The sequence below is a fragment of the Arachis hypogaea genome, chromosome 6 (genome assembly GCF_003086295.3).
Source record: "Arachis hypogaea cultivar Tifrunner chromosome 6, arahy.Tifrunner.gnm2.J5K5, whole genome shotgun sequence".
NCBI classification, from domain to species: Eukaryota; Viridiplantae; Streptophyta; class Magnoliopsida; order Fabales; family Fabaceae; genus Arachis; species Arachis hypogaea.
In genome coordinates this window covers 139,226-155,830 of record NC_092041.1, presented here as the reverse complement: position 1 = coordinate 155,830, position 16,605 = coordinate 139,226, and the positions used below count along the sequence as shown (strand labels likewise).

At 29.6% G+C, this 16,605-nt stretch overlaps 2 protein-coding genes across 2 annotated transcripts; one reads left to right on the top strand and one right to left on the bottom strand.

Annotated features, from left to right (window-relative positions):
• The first annotated feature begins 1,855 nt into the window (after window positions 1–1,855).
• LOC112806023 (short-chain dehydrogenase TIC 32 B, chloroplastic) lies at window positions 1,856–9,344 on the top strand. The gene is made up of 8 exons (XM_025848342.3): window positions 1,856–2,017; window positions 2,679–2,910; window positions 3,018–3,097; window positions 3,885–4,038; window positions 4,117–4,195; window positions 7,531–7,615; window positions 7,725–7,771; window positions 8,996–9,344. The coding sequence occupies exons 1-8, from the start codon at window positions 1,897–1,899 to the stop codon at window positions 9,167–9,169; spliced, it is 972 nt and encodes a 323-aa protein (XP_025704127.1). The 5' UTR covers window positions 1,856–1,896; the 3' UTR covers window positions 9,170–9,344.
• Window positions 9,345–10,443: 1,099 nt separating this feature from the next.
• Window positions 10,444–15,020, bottom strand: LOC112806022 (UNC93-like protein 3). Its single transcript, XM_025848341.3, has 10 exons — window positions 14,153–15,020; window positions 13,907–14,070; window positions 13,029–13,092; window positions 12,829–12,942; window positions 12,675–12,719; window positions 11,851–12,101; window positions 11,643–11,733; window positions 11,405–11,517; window positions 11,196–11,319; window positions 10,444–10,864 (listed from the first exon to the last, which is right to left on the bottom strand). Exons 1-10 carry the CDS (start codon window positions 14,336–14,338, stop codon window positions 10,676–10,678), a joined length of 1,341 nt encoding a protein of 446 aa, XP_025704126.1. The 5' UTR covers window positions 14,339–15,020; the 3' UTR covers window positions 10,444–10,675.
• Between the last annotated feature and the right edge of the window lie 1,585 nt (window positions 15,021–16,605).

The following is a 16,605-nucleotide window of genomic DNA, read 5'->3' as shown; positions in this document are numbered from 1 at the left end:
AAATCAGAACTGCTTCATTCTTAGTGTTGGGTAGCACCATTCTTACTCAGGGACGGACTTAGAGGGGGGCGAGTAGTGGCTTCGCCTCCCCCCCAAAAATTTTTAGAAACTATATTTATATATGAGATATGTATTTAAAAAATAAAAAATATTATATAATTTAGTATTTTTATATGTGTTATTTTTATTATGTGATAGATTTATGTTTTAATTGTTTAATTCACTAATATTTTTCACTTAACTAATTTAATATCATACCCTCAAGTCTTTCCTCAAGTCTTTGTAACTTTTAAATTAGTTTTTATATAATAATCTCTATATTTATTTAAAAAAATCATTTGTTTATTTTATATTAACATATTTAAAATTTATATTATTATATTAATAATAACTTACGTAGTTATATTTTGGTAATCACATTATGTACTTTAAATATTCTTTTCTTATAAAAAATATTTATTTTTCTTCTAAATTTATGTTGTTGAAAGAAAACTTTTATAAAAATATCTTATATCTTGTATGTATTCTATAAAAGTATTGTATCTTTCAAATAATTAATAATTTATCATTTATTTGTAAATTTTTAAATTTTTTTGAAAGAATTAATTTTAATTAATAAGATATGTGATCATTTTTAACTAAACACGCAATAAATTATTGGTACTTTATAATTTTATAATGTACTATTGATATTGTTATATTTTTTTATGTAACTATCGTATTAAAAATAAAATTATGAAAAAAATTTATAATTATATATATATATATTGATAACTTTTTCGAAAAATTAACTCTAATAACTATATATTAATTATTTTTACGAAATAAAAAAATATTTAAAATTCGACCCCTTTATACTAAATTTTCTAGATCCGTCCCTGTTCCTAGTACATCGTTATTCCCTGCATACATGCGCTTTACACAATTAAACAAATAATAACTTTAACATATAATTTTATCTTATTTTTTAAAGAGTTTTCAAGAATACGTATTTCTGAGAACTCCTCAAATGGAGATGATGAATTATTGTTGCCAGTGGTGTTGAAAATGCTATACCCACAAATTATTTTAGAAATCATATTTGTCTACTATCTAATATTTAACTCTCCAACTTCTCCTTCTCATCCAAACTAAAGTATATTTTTTTTAGAATTAAGCGTTTTGGTCCTAGTATATGTTCTTCCCAAATTAGAGATATAGAGATCTTGAAATTCAAATGTATATTTTTGTGTGGCACAACAAACTTGTCCCCTAATAAAAAAAAAATTGAATTCCATAATATAATTCCAGAATAATTTTTTTTAGAAATAATTTTTTTATTATTTTATTTAAAAAATATTATAAATAATCTATAAATTACACATATTAATAATAAAACATTTATTTTATTTATATAAAAAAAAGGGCCCATCAAACTACCATAAAGGAGCAACAATTAATATGAAATTGATAAGTGCACAACTTGAATTCCGAGAGTCCAAATAAGGGAAAAATTCACATCACAATCAAAATAAAGCTGTCAACCTACAACCTAAGAACCTCTCCCTTAATAAGAAGAAAACCATAGGCATCATATATTATACTAACTTTACTACTGTACTATTGCTTCCATGTATAGACCATACCTTCTCCACTTGTAAATTGGTCCAATCTTGCTTTCTACTTTGGTTGGTATATTGCTTTCTACTTTGGTTGGTATATTATAAATTAAATTAGTTTCCTCTCTCTCTCTCTCTCTCTCTCTCTCTCTCTCTCTCTCTCTCTCTCTCTCTCTCTCTCTCTCTCTCTCTCTATATATATATATATATATATATATATATATATATATATATATATATATATATATATATAGTAGGAGATTGCTTTGGATCACTCATCAACCATAAAGGTTTGAGAATGGTGGGAGTTATATCGTTGCTTACAGGGAGGGCTGGTCCAAGTGGCTTTGGATCAGCTTCAACTGCAGAGGAGGTTACTCATGGAATTGATGCCTCCAACCTCACTGCTATTATCACTGGTCAGTTATTAATTAAAATGGTTGTGGTATTCATGTTCTTCCATATTAATATTATATAATAATTTTATGTTATATCAACTTCTCTATCTTCATATTCTTACGTACAAAATTAAACCCTTAGTATGATATTAATCCGTTAATATGTGCATTTTAGATTTTGCCTCCAACCTCACTGCTATATTCGGGTAAAACCCAATTAGATTCATTTTCTTTTGGCCTGGATATCTGGTTCAGTATTACGGAAAGCGATCCACCAACTTGAAATATCTAATTATTCTATATATTTATAAAAAAAATTGTAGTATTGACCTGTGATATTAATTTATACTTTTAATCCATTATAATGTTAATTTATTATAGTGTTAATAAATATCAAAATATGTGACGATGATTTGTAGTTTAATCTCTTTTTTATTTTATTTTTAAATATTTACTACCTTTTCTGTATTTTTCTTTAATTTTTAATTTTTTTTGTCATTTTTTTATATATTTTTTTTATTTTGTACATCCTTTTCCTTCTAGTTATGGTGGCAACACTGTTTTATTATTTATGAAATTTCAGTTTTTCTTTCTAGAGTTACTGTATATATATAAATGGAACTTTAAGAAGGAATAGAAAGAATGTGATTCTGATGTGTGGTGTTATAAACTTATAATGCAGGAGGAGCAAGTGGCATTGGATTGGAGACAGCGAGAGTGCTGGCTCTGAGGAATGTACACGTCATCATTGGTGTACGGAATACAGTTAGTGCGAAGAAGGCGAAGGAAGAGATTGTTGAGCAGAAGCCGTCCGCCCGTGTTGACATTCTGAAGCTCGATTTGTGCTCTCTCACATCTGTTGCTTCTTTTGTCCACAACTTCCTTGCTCTTCATCTTCCTCTCAATATCTTAATGTTCCACTTCCCTTTCCCTTTCTCTTTCTCTTTCTCTTTTCTTTTTTAGTCTCTTAAATATGTTATTATGAGAATATCCAACACCCTTATCCATTCATTCATTACAGAAACAATGCTGGAGTCATGTTCTGCCCTTTCAAGCTGTCAGAGAATGGGGTTGAAACACAGTTTCATACTAACCATCTTGGTAATAATTTACCATGTAAATAATTTTGTTAATTAATATATTCAGTTCAAAATATCAAAAGCTATATATTTATTATTGATATTCATTTTAGATAAAATTTGATATAATTTTTTTTATCATATATAAATTTATAATTCAATTATTAAAACGCTATACATTTTATAAAAAAAATAAATAATCTAATTTTACTTAAATTATCTGTGATGTCATCTTATTTTAACTCATCTAGCTAATAGTATAGATCTCATTAATAAGTAGTCTGGTGTTTTGGATAAGACTCGCTGCAAAGTAATTAAAAATTAAATCAATATTTATTATTATCTGTACTAAGCAAGTTAACTCACTCAGCAACAAGTTTTCTCCTAAACGTATGTGGTTATTTTCAGCATGGATCCCGCTAGGGGGACAATGGACTATTTGTACAATGTGTACAATGGCTATTGAGTTATGAAATGAACATCTCCTATACTATTTAGAATAACCATCCGAGTATAAGGGATAATAAACATCTTTTCAAAAAATTAATTTAATTTTTGAGTTCACTAAGGATCGAACTCTTGACCTTTCAAATCTAGCACTTTAATACCATGTCATGATACCACTCATCCCAAAAACTTCAGCTGATAGTAAAATGTAACACTAATAATTATATCTCTAATACTCCATAAACCTCCATTGTACATATTGTATAAATATTTTATTGGCTCCTCGTACTTTTCCTTTCAGTATTAATTGTAGTATTATAATAATAGACTCCACTATGATTTTTGTTTTTTCCTTCTTTCAGGACATTTCTTGTTGACAAACTTGCTCCTCGAGAAAATGAAACAAACTGCGGAAGCCACAGGAATTGAAGGGAGGATAATAAATTTGTCATCAATTGCCCACAACTACACTTACAGAAAGGGGATTAGATTTCAAAAGCTGAATGAACGAAAAGGGTATGTATGTAACTTAAGGAATTTGATATGATATGATTTGCAAGATCATTTACAAAACAAACGGTTACAACATTTCAGTTATGATAACAAGAAGGCGTACGGCCAGTCCAAGTTATGCAACATACTGCACTCAAATGAGCTTTCTCGTCGCCTACAGGTCACTAGTCCACTAATTCTTCACCTTTATATATTAACATATATATTTATAAGAAAAAGTCTAAGGAATCAGTAACTTTTGTGTTTTTTTTAGCACTTAACTATAAATAAAAAAAAGTGAGTGATTTCTTATCATTTAATATAATTTCACACCATTAAAAATACTATTCATAGCCAATTAATGATTACAAAATATCAAAGTTGTTGGCCCTTAGCATTGTTCAGTCCATAAATACTTGCGTGATTAATAGTTAAATTAGTCTCTAAAAAAATTTTGATTTTTAAATTTATTCTTTGACAAATTTTATCAATTAAATTAGTTTTTTAAAAATTATAAATTAATTATTTTTATTTTTCGTTAAATTAATAGGTTTTGCCAACTATTAATGATATGAAACGTTAACTTACATCATACATAACACCTAATATATCTAATTAGATACTGAATAAATATATTTATAAAAATTATCAATTTAATGTGGTTAGGTTATATTAGAATTATGATTTATATAATTGAAAAAAATAGACTAAATTCATAGATTTTTATTAACATATTTATTTAACGTCTAATTAAACATGTTAAATATCATGCTTGCTATCGATTAACATTATATATCGTCAGTCATTGATGAAAATTATTTATTGGGTGATAGAAAGACAAAAATAATTAATTTATTATTTTTAAAGGACTAATTTAATTGATAAAATTTTTCAATAACAAATTTAAAAGATACCCATCTTTCACTAATTTAACCATTATAAAAATAACAAAAATTAAAATAGTTAAAATAATAATTGATTTATAATTTAATTAAAAATTTTAGGTTCAAATTTTAAAAATAACTTTTTATAAATTATATATAAAAAAATTTTATAAAAAAAAGTTAAATGCCCGTCTTTCTAATATCTCCATTATATATATATATATATATATATATATATATATATATATATATATATATATATAAGATTTATAGTTTTATTTTTTATTTTCTTAAATATATAATAAATATAATAATAACTTAAAGTTTATATGGTTTCTGTAAAAAAAAATGTTTCAATTGATAACCCTGAAGAAAAGAAATGTTATATGCACATTGTTTATAATTTTTGTACACGTGTTTCTTTTATTAAAAATACTAATCACAAGTAAAAAGAACTTAAAAAAATTGTCTTTTATATCATAAAATAAAAATTTTGAAAGGTAATGCAAATGTTGTTTTTATAAATAAAAATATGACACATGTGATATGAAGTTATGAACATCGACGATCACTTTTAAGATTTTAAAATAGATAAAGAAATATATTTTGATTTATTTCATCCCTCATTCACATAATATTTAAAAAGGTGTGCAACAATAGCCCCAAAAAAATAATTTTTTTTTATTTGCGATCTAACCTAAAAAGGTGAATTGAACCACAGAGATAATCACCACAATGGAAAGATCTTTATCTTGATTTTACATATTGTTTTTCATTTTTGCAGCTAATGTAAGAAAAATTGAAAAAATGTATTTTCTACTTTAATTTCATAGTCATTGTCAATAAAATTGAAAAAAAAAAAGATTTTTCGTCAGTAAAATTAGAAAAAAAAATATCAGCTACTTTACGCAATTTTTACTATATAACTTATTGACCTTTTTAATAAAGAAATACTCCTTGCATGAATTTAAATAAAATATAAAAAAATTAAAATAAATAAGAATATAAATATAAATTATGTTCTATGAATCACATATATTTTGATAAATTATCGTGTTTGTATGTTGAACACATTTTGAAAACGACACTCGTTTAATACGTATGTCTTTTATGTTTAACTGTATTTTAATAAAAAATAAAAAATTCTTAACATTATATATTATTATCTAACCTTATTCTTAACATATATTCTTGAAATGAGTTTAAAAATAATATATTATTATTTATTAAAATGAAAATATTTTAAATATTTTATAATTAAAAAAATATTAAAAATAGCCAAAAAATTATTATTCCTAATATTTTCGTCTTATTTAAGTTCTCAAAATTTTAAATTATCTCAATATTATTGTTCTGCCGTTAATTCTGTTAATTGAATTACTAACGATGGGTCAACATTAAAACAATTTTGAAATGTTAGAAATTTAAATAAGATAACTTAAATGTTAGAGACAATTTTAGAACTTATCCCAAACATTAATAACAAAATAATACTTTACTCAAAGATAAAATTGGACTAAAATTTTAAATGAGACTAAAATCTAATAAAATACAGACAATTTTTTTCATATATTTATTAAAAATATTTGGTATATTAGTAGTAAATAATAAGGTTTTTAAATTAAAGGGTTAGAGTTCAAATCTCACTTATTACACTTTTAGAAAATAACATATATGTATAATAATATTAAATAGAATTCAAGCCAATCTGACAGTTCTTGCAGGCTTTTCAGTAAGTCTAAGTCTACTTTTTAAAGATGAAAAGGCTATATTATAAGCCTCTTGTTGATATTTTTTTTATTAGACAGATCAATCGTAAGTTAGGCCCAAAATTTCTGATAAACCGTTTGACATAATTTTATCACCACTTCTAATTCTGGAAGACTTTATGTTTTAACTTCTATATTATTTTTTATGGTTATATTTTATATTAATTTTTTTTACATTAAAAATCTTAGAAATAATTTTATAAATACAAATGAATTAAAAGATATTTTTTAATAAATTTTAAAAAATCGTTAATCTTTCTGTTTTAAATTTATAATTTGTAAAAATATATATTTTGCAAAATTTAAATTAAAACGCAAAATTTAATTTTTTATTTATATATATTTTTATTTTTTTATATTTTATTTGAATTTAAATAAAAAATATTTTTATTAATATTTATGCAAAAAAGTTAATGGAGAGTAAATAAATTATTAACTTAGGTCAAAGAGCGATTGAAAATAATAAAAATTGCGTAGAATAGCTTATCGTTTTTTTTTAATATCGTTAGCAGTGACTATAAAATTAAAGTAGGAAATATACATTTTCAATTTCTCTTATACTGCTTTCGAAAATAAGAAATAATATGTAAAATGATAAATAATTATATTTTTGTATAAAATAGTAAATATATATTTTTTATTTTAAAAAAACCATTTTAAGCTAATAAACGTATTTTTATTTGACATGTGTACTATAAGAGATCACATCTTACAAAATTAACTGAGAGAAAATTTGAGAAGATTTATTTTTATATATAAGTAGCTAAACGATGAAAGCAATTCAACAATCCTAGTTATGAGTTTTGTCTTTTTTTTTTTTTGGTATTGAGTTTTGACTTGATTGGCATTTTTGGTTTCTACAGGAAGAGGGTGTGAACATCACTGTTAACTCGGTCCACCCAGGAATCATAATGACTCCTCTTATGAGACACTCTTCTTACCTAATGCGTCCGTTAATTCTTTCTCCTTAAACCACATAAAAACAAACTAGTTCTCATTTTTTGTACTATTTATTTCATCTCTAAGACCATAATATGATTTATTTCATTTCATGTAGATTTCCTAAAGATCTTCACCTTTTACATATGGAAGAACGTTCCACAGGTATTTTATTTCACTTCCTTCCCCTAGTATTACATAACACGTGCACAGTGCTACTTTTCCAAGGACACAAAAATCAAAAGAAATACCAAGCCACTTCACTTTTCTTCGTATTGGACAATCCAATTGCCGAGGAAAGTAAACTAGCTCAATGTCCTGAAAAATTTAAGTATATGCAGGGACAGAGTTATGTATTAGGGTGTGGGGACAAGTATTTTATTGTAATTTAAAATTTTTTTGAGTAGTATATAATAATAATAATAATAATAATAATAATAATAATAATAATTTGTTTCTATTAAATTAATTAATTTGATTCTATTATAATTTTTATTTAATTTTTAATATTTGACAATCAACTTGAAAATTTTATTTTACATATGTATTTTTATAATCAATTCTTAAACTTAAATAAAATTAGTGTTATTTATTAGAAATTGGTTGAGATTTGAAAAAATATTGTTTATCCATAATTATTTTTTTTAAAGTTAGCAACTACATCAATTAAAAGAATTTTTTAAATTATGAATATTATAAAGAGTGAATTTCATAATTGTAAGGGAGATGAATTTTTAAATAATTGTTTGATAATATATTATAAAAAGACATTGATTATATTGACAAAAAAATTATTCAATTTATTTTAAATATGAAACTTAGAATAATCAAATTCTAAAGAATATGTTATTATTTAAATTACTATTTTAATATTTTAATTTGTTAGTTAGATAATTTGAAAACTAATTATATTTTATAATAGTAAAATATAATTATAAAAATTAGGTTTAACTACTCTATAAATTTTTATAACTTTATCAAATTTTTATTTAGATCCTTATATTTAAAAGTTTGTAATTATGTTGAATCCCTATATTAGATACCATTAGAATTTTTTTTAACTTTTTTGTTTTAACATTTATCTTTTTGTTTAATGTAGGATGAATTATAAAATAAAATATTTTAGGATTAGTATATGTTTTCTAAAAGAGAGTTACAAGGATCTAATAAATTTTTTTTACCTAATATAATGATTTAATTATAAACTCTTAGACTATAAGAACTTAACTAAAAAATTGGTAAAGTATAAGAACTAATAAAGTACTTAAACTAAAATATTATTATTATTTTATATATATTTTGTTTTCATTATCAAAATTTTTTGGATCTGACTGAAGACATGTAACAATAAATGTGATGAATTATAATTTGTTGTTTATAATGTAACAGGGAGCAGCCACGACATGCTATGTTGCTCTGCACCCAAGCGTGAAAGGTGAATCTGGCAAGTACTTTGTGGATTGCAATAAGGTTAAACCAAGCAAATTTGCCTCAAATGAACAGCTTGGAAGGAAACTCTGGGATTTCAGTGAAAGACTCATCAATTCAATTTCTAAAGCTTAAGTAACCTTTTGCTGTTTGTTTGGGACAGAATCCTAGTCAAGTTCTCAAGTCTATCCATCAAAACCCATTACTAGTTGTTATCATAATTTCTCGTTTTATACGATGTTTCCCAGACATTTTCTCCATGTTGACTTTGAATTTATGTGTGTAATTTAAAGGGTGGACTTAATAGTTATGAATTGGATTTTCTGATAAACGTGCTAAGACAAACCAAATGCCGAAAGGAAAAAAATTAAAATAACAATAGAAGGCATCAATTTCAGTTCAGCATGATAGCTAAACACTTATACTTAACCCTGAAAATCTATTGTATCAATATCGTTGTGTGGATTTACAAAGGTCAATGTTAAAAGAAATTGAAGAGTTTGGCATGAATTCGGTATCTTAACTATCCCCTGGCATCTGAATCTAAAAAGGAAAAACAAGTTAGGGTATATCTTCAAGGAGTTTGATCACGATCAAACAAGCCCACAGCACGGACCATGAAGGCAGAGGCGGCTACAATTACCGCCGCAAAGACCGGAGGCACGATAAGATCAACCTTAGATTTCAACAACAGAGGAGCAGGAAAACAGAGGATGTCTCCTGGGAAGTCCACGGGCATTCTAATAGATCCAACATTGTTGCACTTCTGGGAGAACGAAGAGGATGGGGTTATGGCCGAGACGAATGCCACCTGCAGCGAGAGCGCGGCCACCACCACCGTAAAGGTTAGCATGGTTGTCCAAGTGGCAGCATAGATTAGAATAGGCCATGGAGTTGTGAGGTGCAAACGGATGAAGTTAGAGAGCCAGAGAGGCATCTTGTGGTGGCTCCGTCTTTGGTAGAAATAGTCTTTATAAACAAAATAGGGGTGCAGTGAAATTAGGTGCAGAACAACCTAATCATAACTACTTTTTGAGGATGTTGGTGATTTTGGTTCCGATGGACCAATAAGGATTGACGTGGATTTTTTGACTTAATGAGTCGCATGATGGCCATTCTGACCAAGTTATGGGGTTCAGAATTTGCCACTAGGCGTCCATGGGTTCGGTATAGTTCTGTTTTAGACGAAAACAAGAAAGACTGGAAAGCCACTCCACCATATCTAAAAATTAAAATAAAAATATTGTATGCGTCGAAACAAGGTACCGGTTGTCCAGAAATATGGTTGCTTCCGCACTATACTCTCTAGAAAAGGTCAAAATTGAAATCTACCTTCAGTTTTGCACACATCTTACCCAACATTGCGTCCTCTATCTCTAACAAGTAAATCACTGAAGCTCACATATTAATTTGAGGCACCCAATAACCAACACCAGATTTGTGTATGTGTGTGGTACGTGAGCTTTTAATTATAAATTACAATTATCACAATTTATAATTTTATACAGCACATTGAACCGCAAGAAATGTCACCATAAATAAAAGAGGTAGTTTCAATGGATAGATAGGGTATATAGGCAAAAATAGAGATCATATAGTTTATACTGGATCTATTATGCTTGCAGTTGTACAGCGTTGAATTCACTCCCGGGGAGTGGATGAGGGTGTCTTAGCCACCTTGAGAGCTAGCCACAGAAAACTGCCGAATGAGGAGCATAGCAACACCAGCGATATCACGAGCACTGCTTGGAATGAGATGTGTGGTGCCGCAAAAAATACTATAGAAATTGTAGCGCTTTGCCATATCTTTAGCTGCGCAAAGGCCCCTTCCTACACGCGAAAGCAAAGCAAACTTGAAACAAGAGGTAACTTAAAGTAACTATTGGTAAAATTGCAGAAAAAATATATCAGGGATGTGAGGAGAATGTAATAGAGGAAAACAGCAGGGAATGTACAAGTTTTAAATGAAACTTATAGAGTAATCAGCTTGGACACATGAACAAGCAATTCATAGTGATATTACCCCAAACAAACTATCAAGCATACAGCCTCCATAAAGAAATGGAAAGGCAAGGTAAACAAATCAATAGGATATGATCTGAATATTGCAAGTTGCAACCCAATTTAAGGATCATGATTTTATCTGTGGCATATGATATACCGTGTCATGTTTAAATAGCATTCCAAGCAACGCATTGAGCTGTGTCATCAGAACTCCATCACCAATGCCCAATAATGCAGCCAAAAAGAGTATGTATAGGGTACTGACCCATCCGCTAGACATGCTGCATCAGGAGTGTGCAAAGGAAGAAAGAGTTACAGAGGGGAAAACAATATTCACAAATTAAGCAAAGTGTATTTATTGCAGACCTGACATCTAGAAGAAGTAAGATATATACAAGTGCCTGAACAAATGCTCCTACTGACACTATGGACGTAATAGAAGCAAGACCAGTGGTGAGTCGACCAGCAGCCAGAGAACACTGAAAGATTTTTAAAAATAAGGAAATAAATATTAATGATCTTAAAGTAACTCATTTGTATGTAGTATGGGGTAAAATATTTTGATGGGAAAGGCACGGAACCAGAGCCTGCTTTTCATACTTACTATTCCATCAAAAGCCCCATATGCTGCCATTGCACTGCCGACACCAGAAACACCAATTGCAGGGGTCACAACATACTTGGTAAATTCAGCCCTGCGAAAAAGTAGTTGGTTAACAAGAAAGACAGAGTGCATGTCAAAGTACACCAAATCAGAAATCGATTAGTAGAAGGTCATGAGGGTGAATGCCTTATAATAAACATGAGATTACCACACAAATGCTTGCTGTAGACCCGAATATGCAATGAGGGGTATGGTCAACAACATTCTTACATCAGACAATGCACTGGTAAGTGATCTAGATAGGGATTTAATGGATGAACAAACACCAGCACCTGAAAGTTCATATTCTTCCTTACTGTTACCACTCCGGTTAGTCAGGAAGAACATTAGTACTGCACCAAAGGTCATAACACAAAGGAATACAACAAACAATACAGTAGTGCCATTGGTAGTTCCTTCCTGCAATGACAAGGAAAGAAAAAAGGAAAAGAAAATTCAAACCCTGAGCATTTCAAAACATGAAACTAGCTAGTATGAAACATGAGTATTTATTGTAAAAGGGTACATTTCCTTCAAGTTTTTTTTTTGTGTAGTATGTATAGTATACAAAATAACATCTTTCTAATCATTAAACATAAATATGGAAATTAAAAATTAAATACAGCAAATGCTAAATTACAGTGTCAATGTCATCAACTCACCATATTTACAAAGCCATTGAAACTTTGCAAGTGCTTAGCTTTAAAAGTTTTAAATAAATAAATAATGTTAAATACACAACATCAACAAAAGCTAAACGCTTTCCATAATAGAACTGCTAGTGTTATTTTGATTCAACAATAGACCTTCAGTTCTTTCAACCACGAAGCTAGTTGTTAATTCTTTTCTGAAAAGATACTGTCAGCAGTAGTCCTCATTTATGGCGACTAATGAGGAAAGGGTAAGCTTGAACAAACCACAGACCAGCAGTCGATAGTTAATAAACAAAACTAGAAGAAAATTTGAAAAATGTAAAGTCTAACAGCCACATACCTGCCCATCACTCAATAGAGCAAATGTGATGAGATTTCCAATAAACTGCAAAATAGTTTTTAGTAAATATGAATCCTAAAATGTATAAATATTATTATTTAAAGAAACAGAAAAAAGAAAGTGATCAAACTTGAGTAAAAAACAATTTGCTCACCTGATGGAGTGCATACACAGCCCAGAATTCCCCATTGAAATCACCAATTACTGCACCTTCATGCAAGTTGTAATCTGTAGCATGGCTGCGTGCAGTGGATGTGAGATATGTTCCCTGTCAGGTCAAACTAGGATTTGTAAAGATTTAGGTGACTAATCACAATTTGAAGGAACTGCAGAGCCTTGGCGATTTATGTGTACCTGTCCAACCCATATTATTGAAGCACAAAACCCGAGGTACAAAGAGGCTGGAACCAGTGTATACCTGGTGAAGAATCAATCAGTGTTAAGGTATGGATCATAATTTAGTATAATTTCAGCATACAAAGACACAAAGTTCAATACAAATGATGCACTCATCAGCAGAACTATGAGTAGGCATCTACAACCAACAAATGGTCAGCCTTTAAGAATATCAAAACCATTCAAGAATCCCTATATAAAACTAATCACAGCATATCTGTAAGTTGTTGAGAGTTCAATTTACTTTTCATGGATAAAATACTAAACTAGTCCAACCAGTCATGGTGATGTAATAATTCATCAGGAATTCAGTCAAATTGTTGATTTAGGAGCATATATAGCACCAGTACATGTGCATTGTTAACTTCATTCTTATGGTACTCTCTCCAAAATCAAACTCAAAAAAGGATTTGTTCCACCCACACCACTACAAGTAAGGAATGCTGATAACAATTCCTTTTTACCCTTGCAGCTTTGTTATTGTGATCCTTGTGAAGTTCGAATTTAGCTACAAAACCGCCACCTATTTCTCCGATGAGCAGTGAGACTTATATGTTTACTTAATAGGTAAAGAAATACAATTGGGAAACTTTTCCGTTGTCCCTTTCCTAAATTCTCTTTTAAACTGCCGAGGAAATTGCTTCTCATAGTAAATAAACACGCGCAAAAAAGTTGTTTTTACTTGGATCTTTTTCTTTCCTCGTGATAATACCTAGATGGCCTCAGAATTTCAATTCCATCTGAAATACTTGTATCCATCAAATACAGGGCACGTGTATGTTGTTAACAATAATGAACACTCAAAAAAATTTAGGTAGTAAGTAATTACTAATTACCAATTTGGCTTCAAGTTTGCAGCAACATACAACCAATAACCAGTTGAACCAATAATCAAAGCAATTTTGGGGCTGAGAACCCGCACCACCAATGAAGCAACCACCGAGAAAAACGTGAAAGACAAATACAGGATCCCAAGCGACGTAGTCCCCAAGTCCTCCTCCTGAATTTATCAACAATTAATTAAACCAATTCAAGAAATTAAATTAAACAACGTGACAGAGAAAGTGTGTTAATTTAATTACAGTGTTGAGAGTACTCTGAAGATTCTGAGCAGCTCCATAGGCAAGGAATATCAAGAGAAATGCCAAGCTCAAAATATGAACATCCTTAGTGTGGCTCTTGGTCTTGATTGCTTCAACCGTCGACGAATCGGCGGCGACGAGTGGCGCCTCTTCGTCGCGGCAAGGAGTTGCGCTTGCAGACGCCATTGGTTCAAGTTCCCGATCCACTTCGAATAGTTATAGATAATTATATACGGCTACAGATACAGATAATAGCTGTACAAAAGAACAAAGAACCCTAGAAATTGTGGTCAACGTCAGCAATGGATGTTGACGTTTCACAGTGAGAAGAATTGCCGGCTTCAGCTGCTCCCGCTACGAGACACATGCAAAAATGTTCGTAAATAATTTACATGGATATAATTAATAATTAAAATGAAGTTGGTGCAGGCAACTGAAAATTGGATTGATTGGTAGAAGAATCTGAATCTGGCGTTGTAGAGTCCAGCGAGAGAGAGACAGAGAGGAAGTGAGGGGTGACGGTGTTTGATTTTTGTTATGTGGTGCTGATAATCATTGTGGCTGATTTCTTTTCACTTTCAGTTTTTATTCTCTTTTTTTATTTTATCCTTCCAAAAGATGTATTTTGCAAGATTCTTTTTTCTAGTTTCGTCCTTGTGCGAAAGCACGGCCTCGCCAGTTATAACGCAACTTGTAAGTTGTAACAGTATTGCCGGCACCCCTTATAATGCACTTTCACTTTATTAGTTTAGTTTTGAGGTTTATCTCAGCTTTTTTATCTGCAATGGTTTTGTGTTGGTTGAAAATAGAGGACAGGTTCAACAGACATTCTGAATCTGTAACAAGATTCTTTGATTACTTGATCACTGATTCTACATGTACGTGTGTACGTAGTAGTCAAATAGAAATCAAATAGTGCACATTGCACAACATTTAAACATAATCCACGCCTTATGCGGAAAGAGTTTACGATTTTTCCCCTCAAATTGGATATACTATTATATACAGAATAATACATACTTGTGTTCATGTACGTTTCTATTTACCGTATATTTAAACACAGGCAACGGAGCCATTACTCCCACTTTTGTGTGGAGTATCGTTAATCATAGTAAAAATATTTACGAATAGAATTCTGTTTAAAAAAATCAATAATTAAATATTTGTATCAATATTTTTTTTTTAGACATTTTTCTTTTTTCTCTTAAATGAATTTTAAAGAAAAGAGAGTTCTGCTCAGCTAGAATTTTTTTCGTTCAATTACAGTCACTCATTCTCTCTTTCTCTTTTTCCGCGGTCGCTGGTTCTATGCTCCTCGCCCTGCATCATTACTCATTTTCTACACTTCACCCTACATCATCGCTCGTTATATGTTCTTCGCCACACGTCATTGCTAAAAATCTACTCCTCACCGTGTCTTGCAGCTGTCGCTGATAATCTATTTCTCACCATGACTTGCCATATCTCACCGTCGTTGTTGGGTGATTTCGCTATGTCTCGCTGTCGTCTCCCTCGAAGACGAAGCTCCATTTTTTCTCCTATTTGAAGCAAGTTATTCATCGTCCTATTATAGCCGCACAATTGAAGTGGTCGCTCTGGACTTGAGAAATTGAACAAGATATTGTTCCACTTTGCAGGTAAATAATCTAAGGATTTCTGCATTTTAGAAGTTATGTGATTCTTATAGTTGACACAAATTGATTAAGTTAGATTACCAAAAGGTGAAAACTCAGGTGAAGTTAACTTCATGTGAAGTTGATATCTGAGAGTCGTTAGATGAAAATTTAGTCAAATTAGTCAAATCATTTAAAGGCTCTCAAATATCAACTTCACGTGAAGTCGACTGCACCTGAGTTTCCACCTTACGAAAAATTGCCAAATGTGGCTTATACCTCACTCTTAACATGATTTGCATCAGAAGTAACTAGCAAGGTTTTTTTATTTTTTTTTTCAACTCTATTCAATATTCATTTATTAAGTTGAATTGAAAATTGTATTTTATTTTGCTCAGCTTGTTGTTGAAACTATCCATGTTCTCATTGGCATAGTTTCATACTTGTTCTCTAAGTCTGCCAAGGGTGTTGAGAAGACCTTCTCTCTCCTATCACTCTTTTCCAAGATCCAAGCTGTCTACAAGTAAGAATTTTAATTTTTGTATTCTGACTATTACTTGTTTTTATGTAATTATATGTGTGTCATATTTCTAATTTGCTCGTATTTGTAAAATCATCAAAGTCATATGTTTCTAGTGTAGTCATATTTTAATTGTGGATAATGAGATAAAAAAAATATATTGAATATTTGAACGTGATGATTCATAGTTTGAGATGAGTCTCTTCCTTTCTAATATGGTTGTTGGGGATTAAAGTATATTCAAAGTTAAAAGAAATGTTAAGCAATTTATCCCAGAATTTAGACATAGTTTATGATAGGGTATAATGTCACTATTTCAT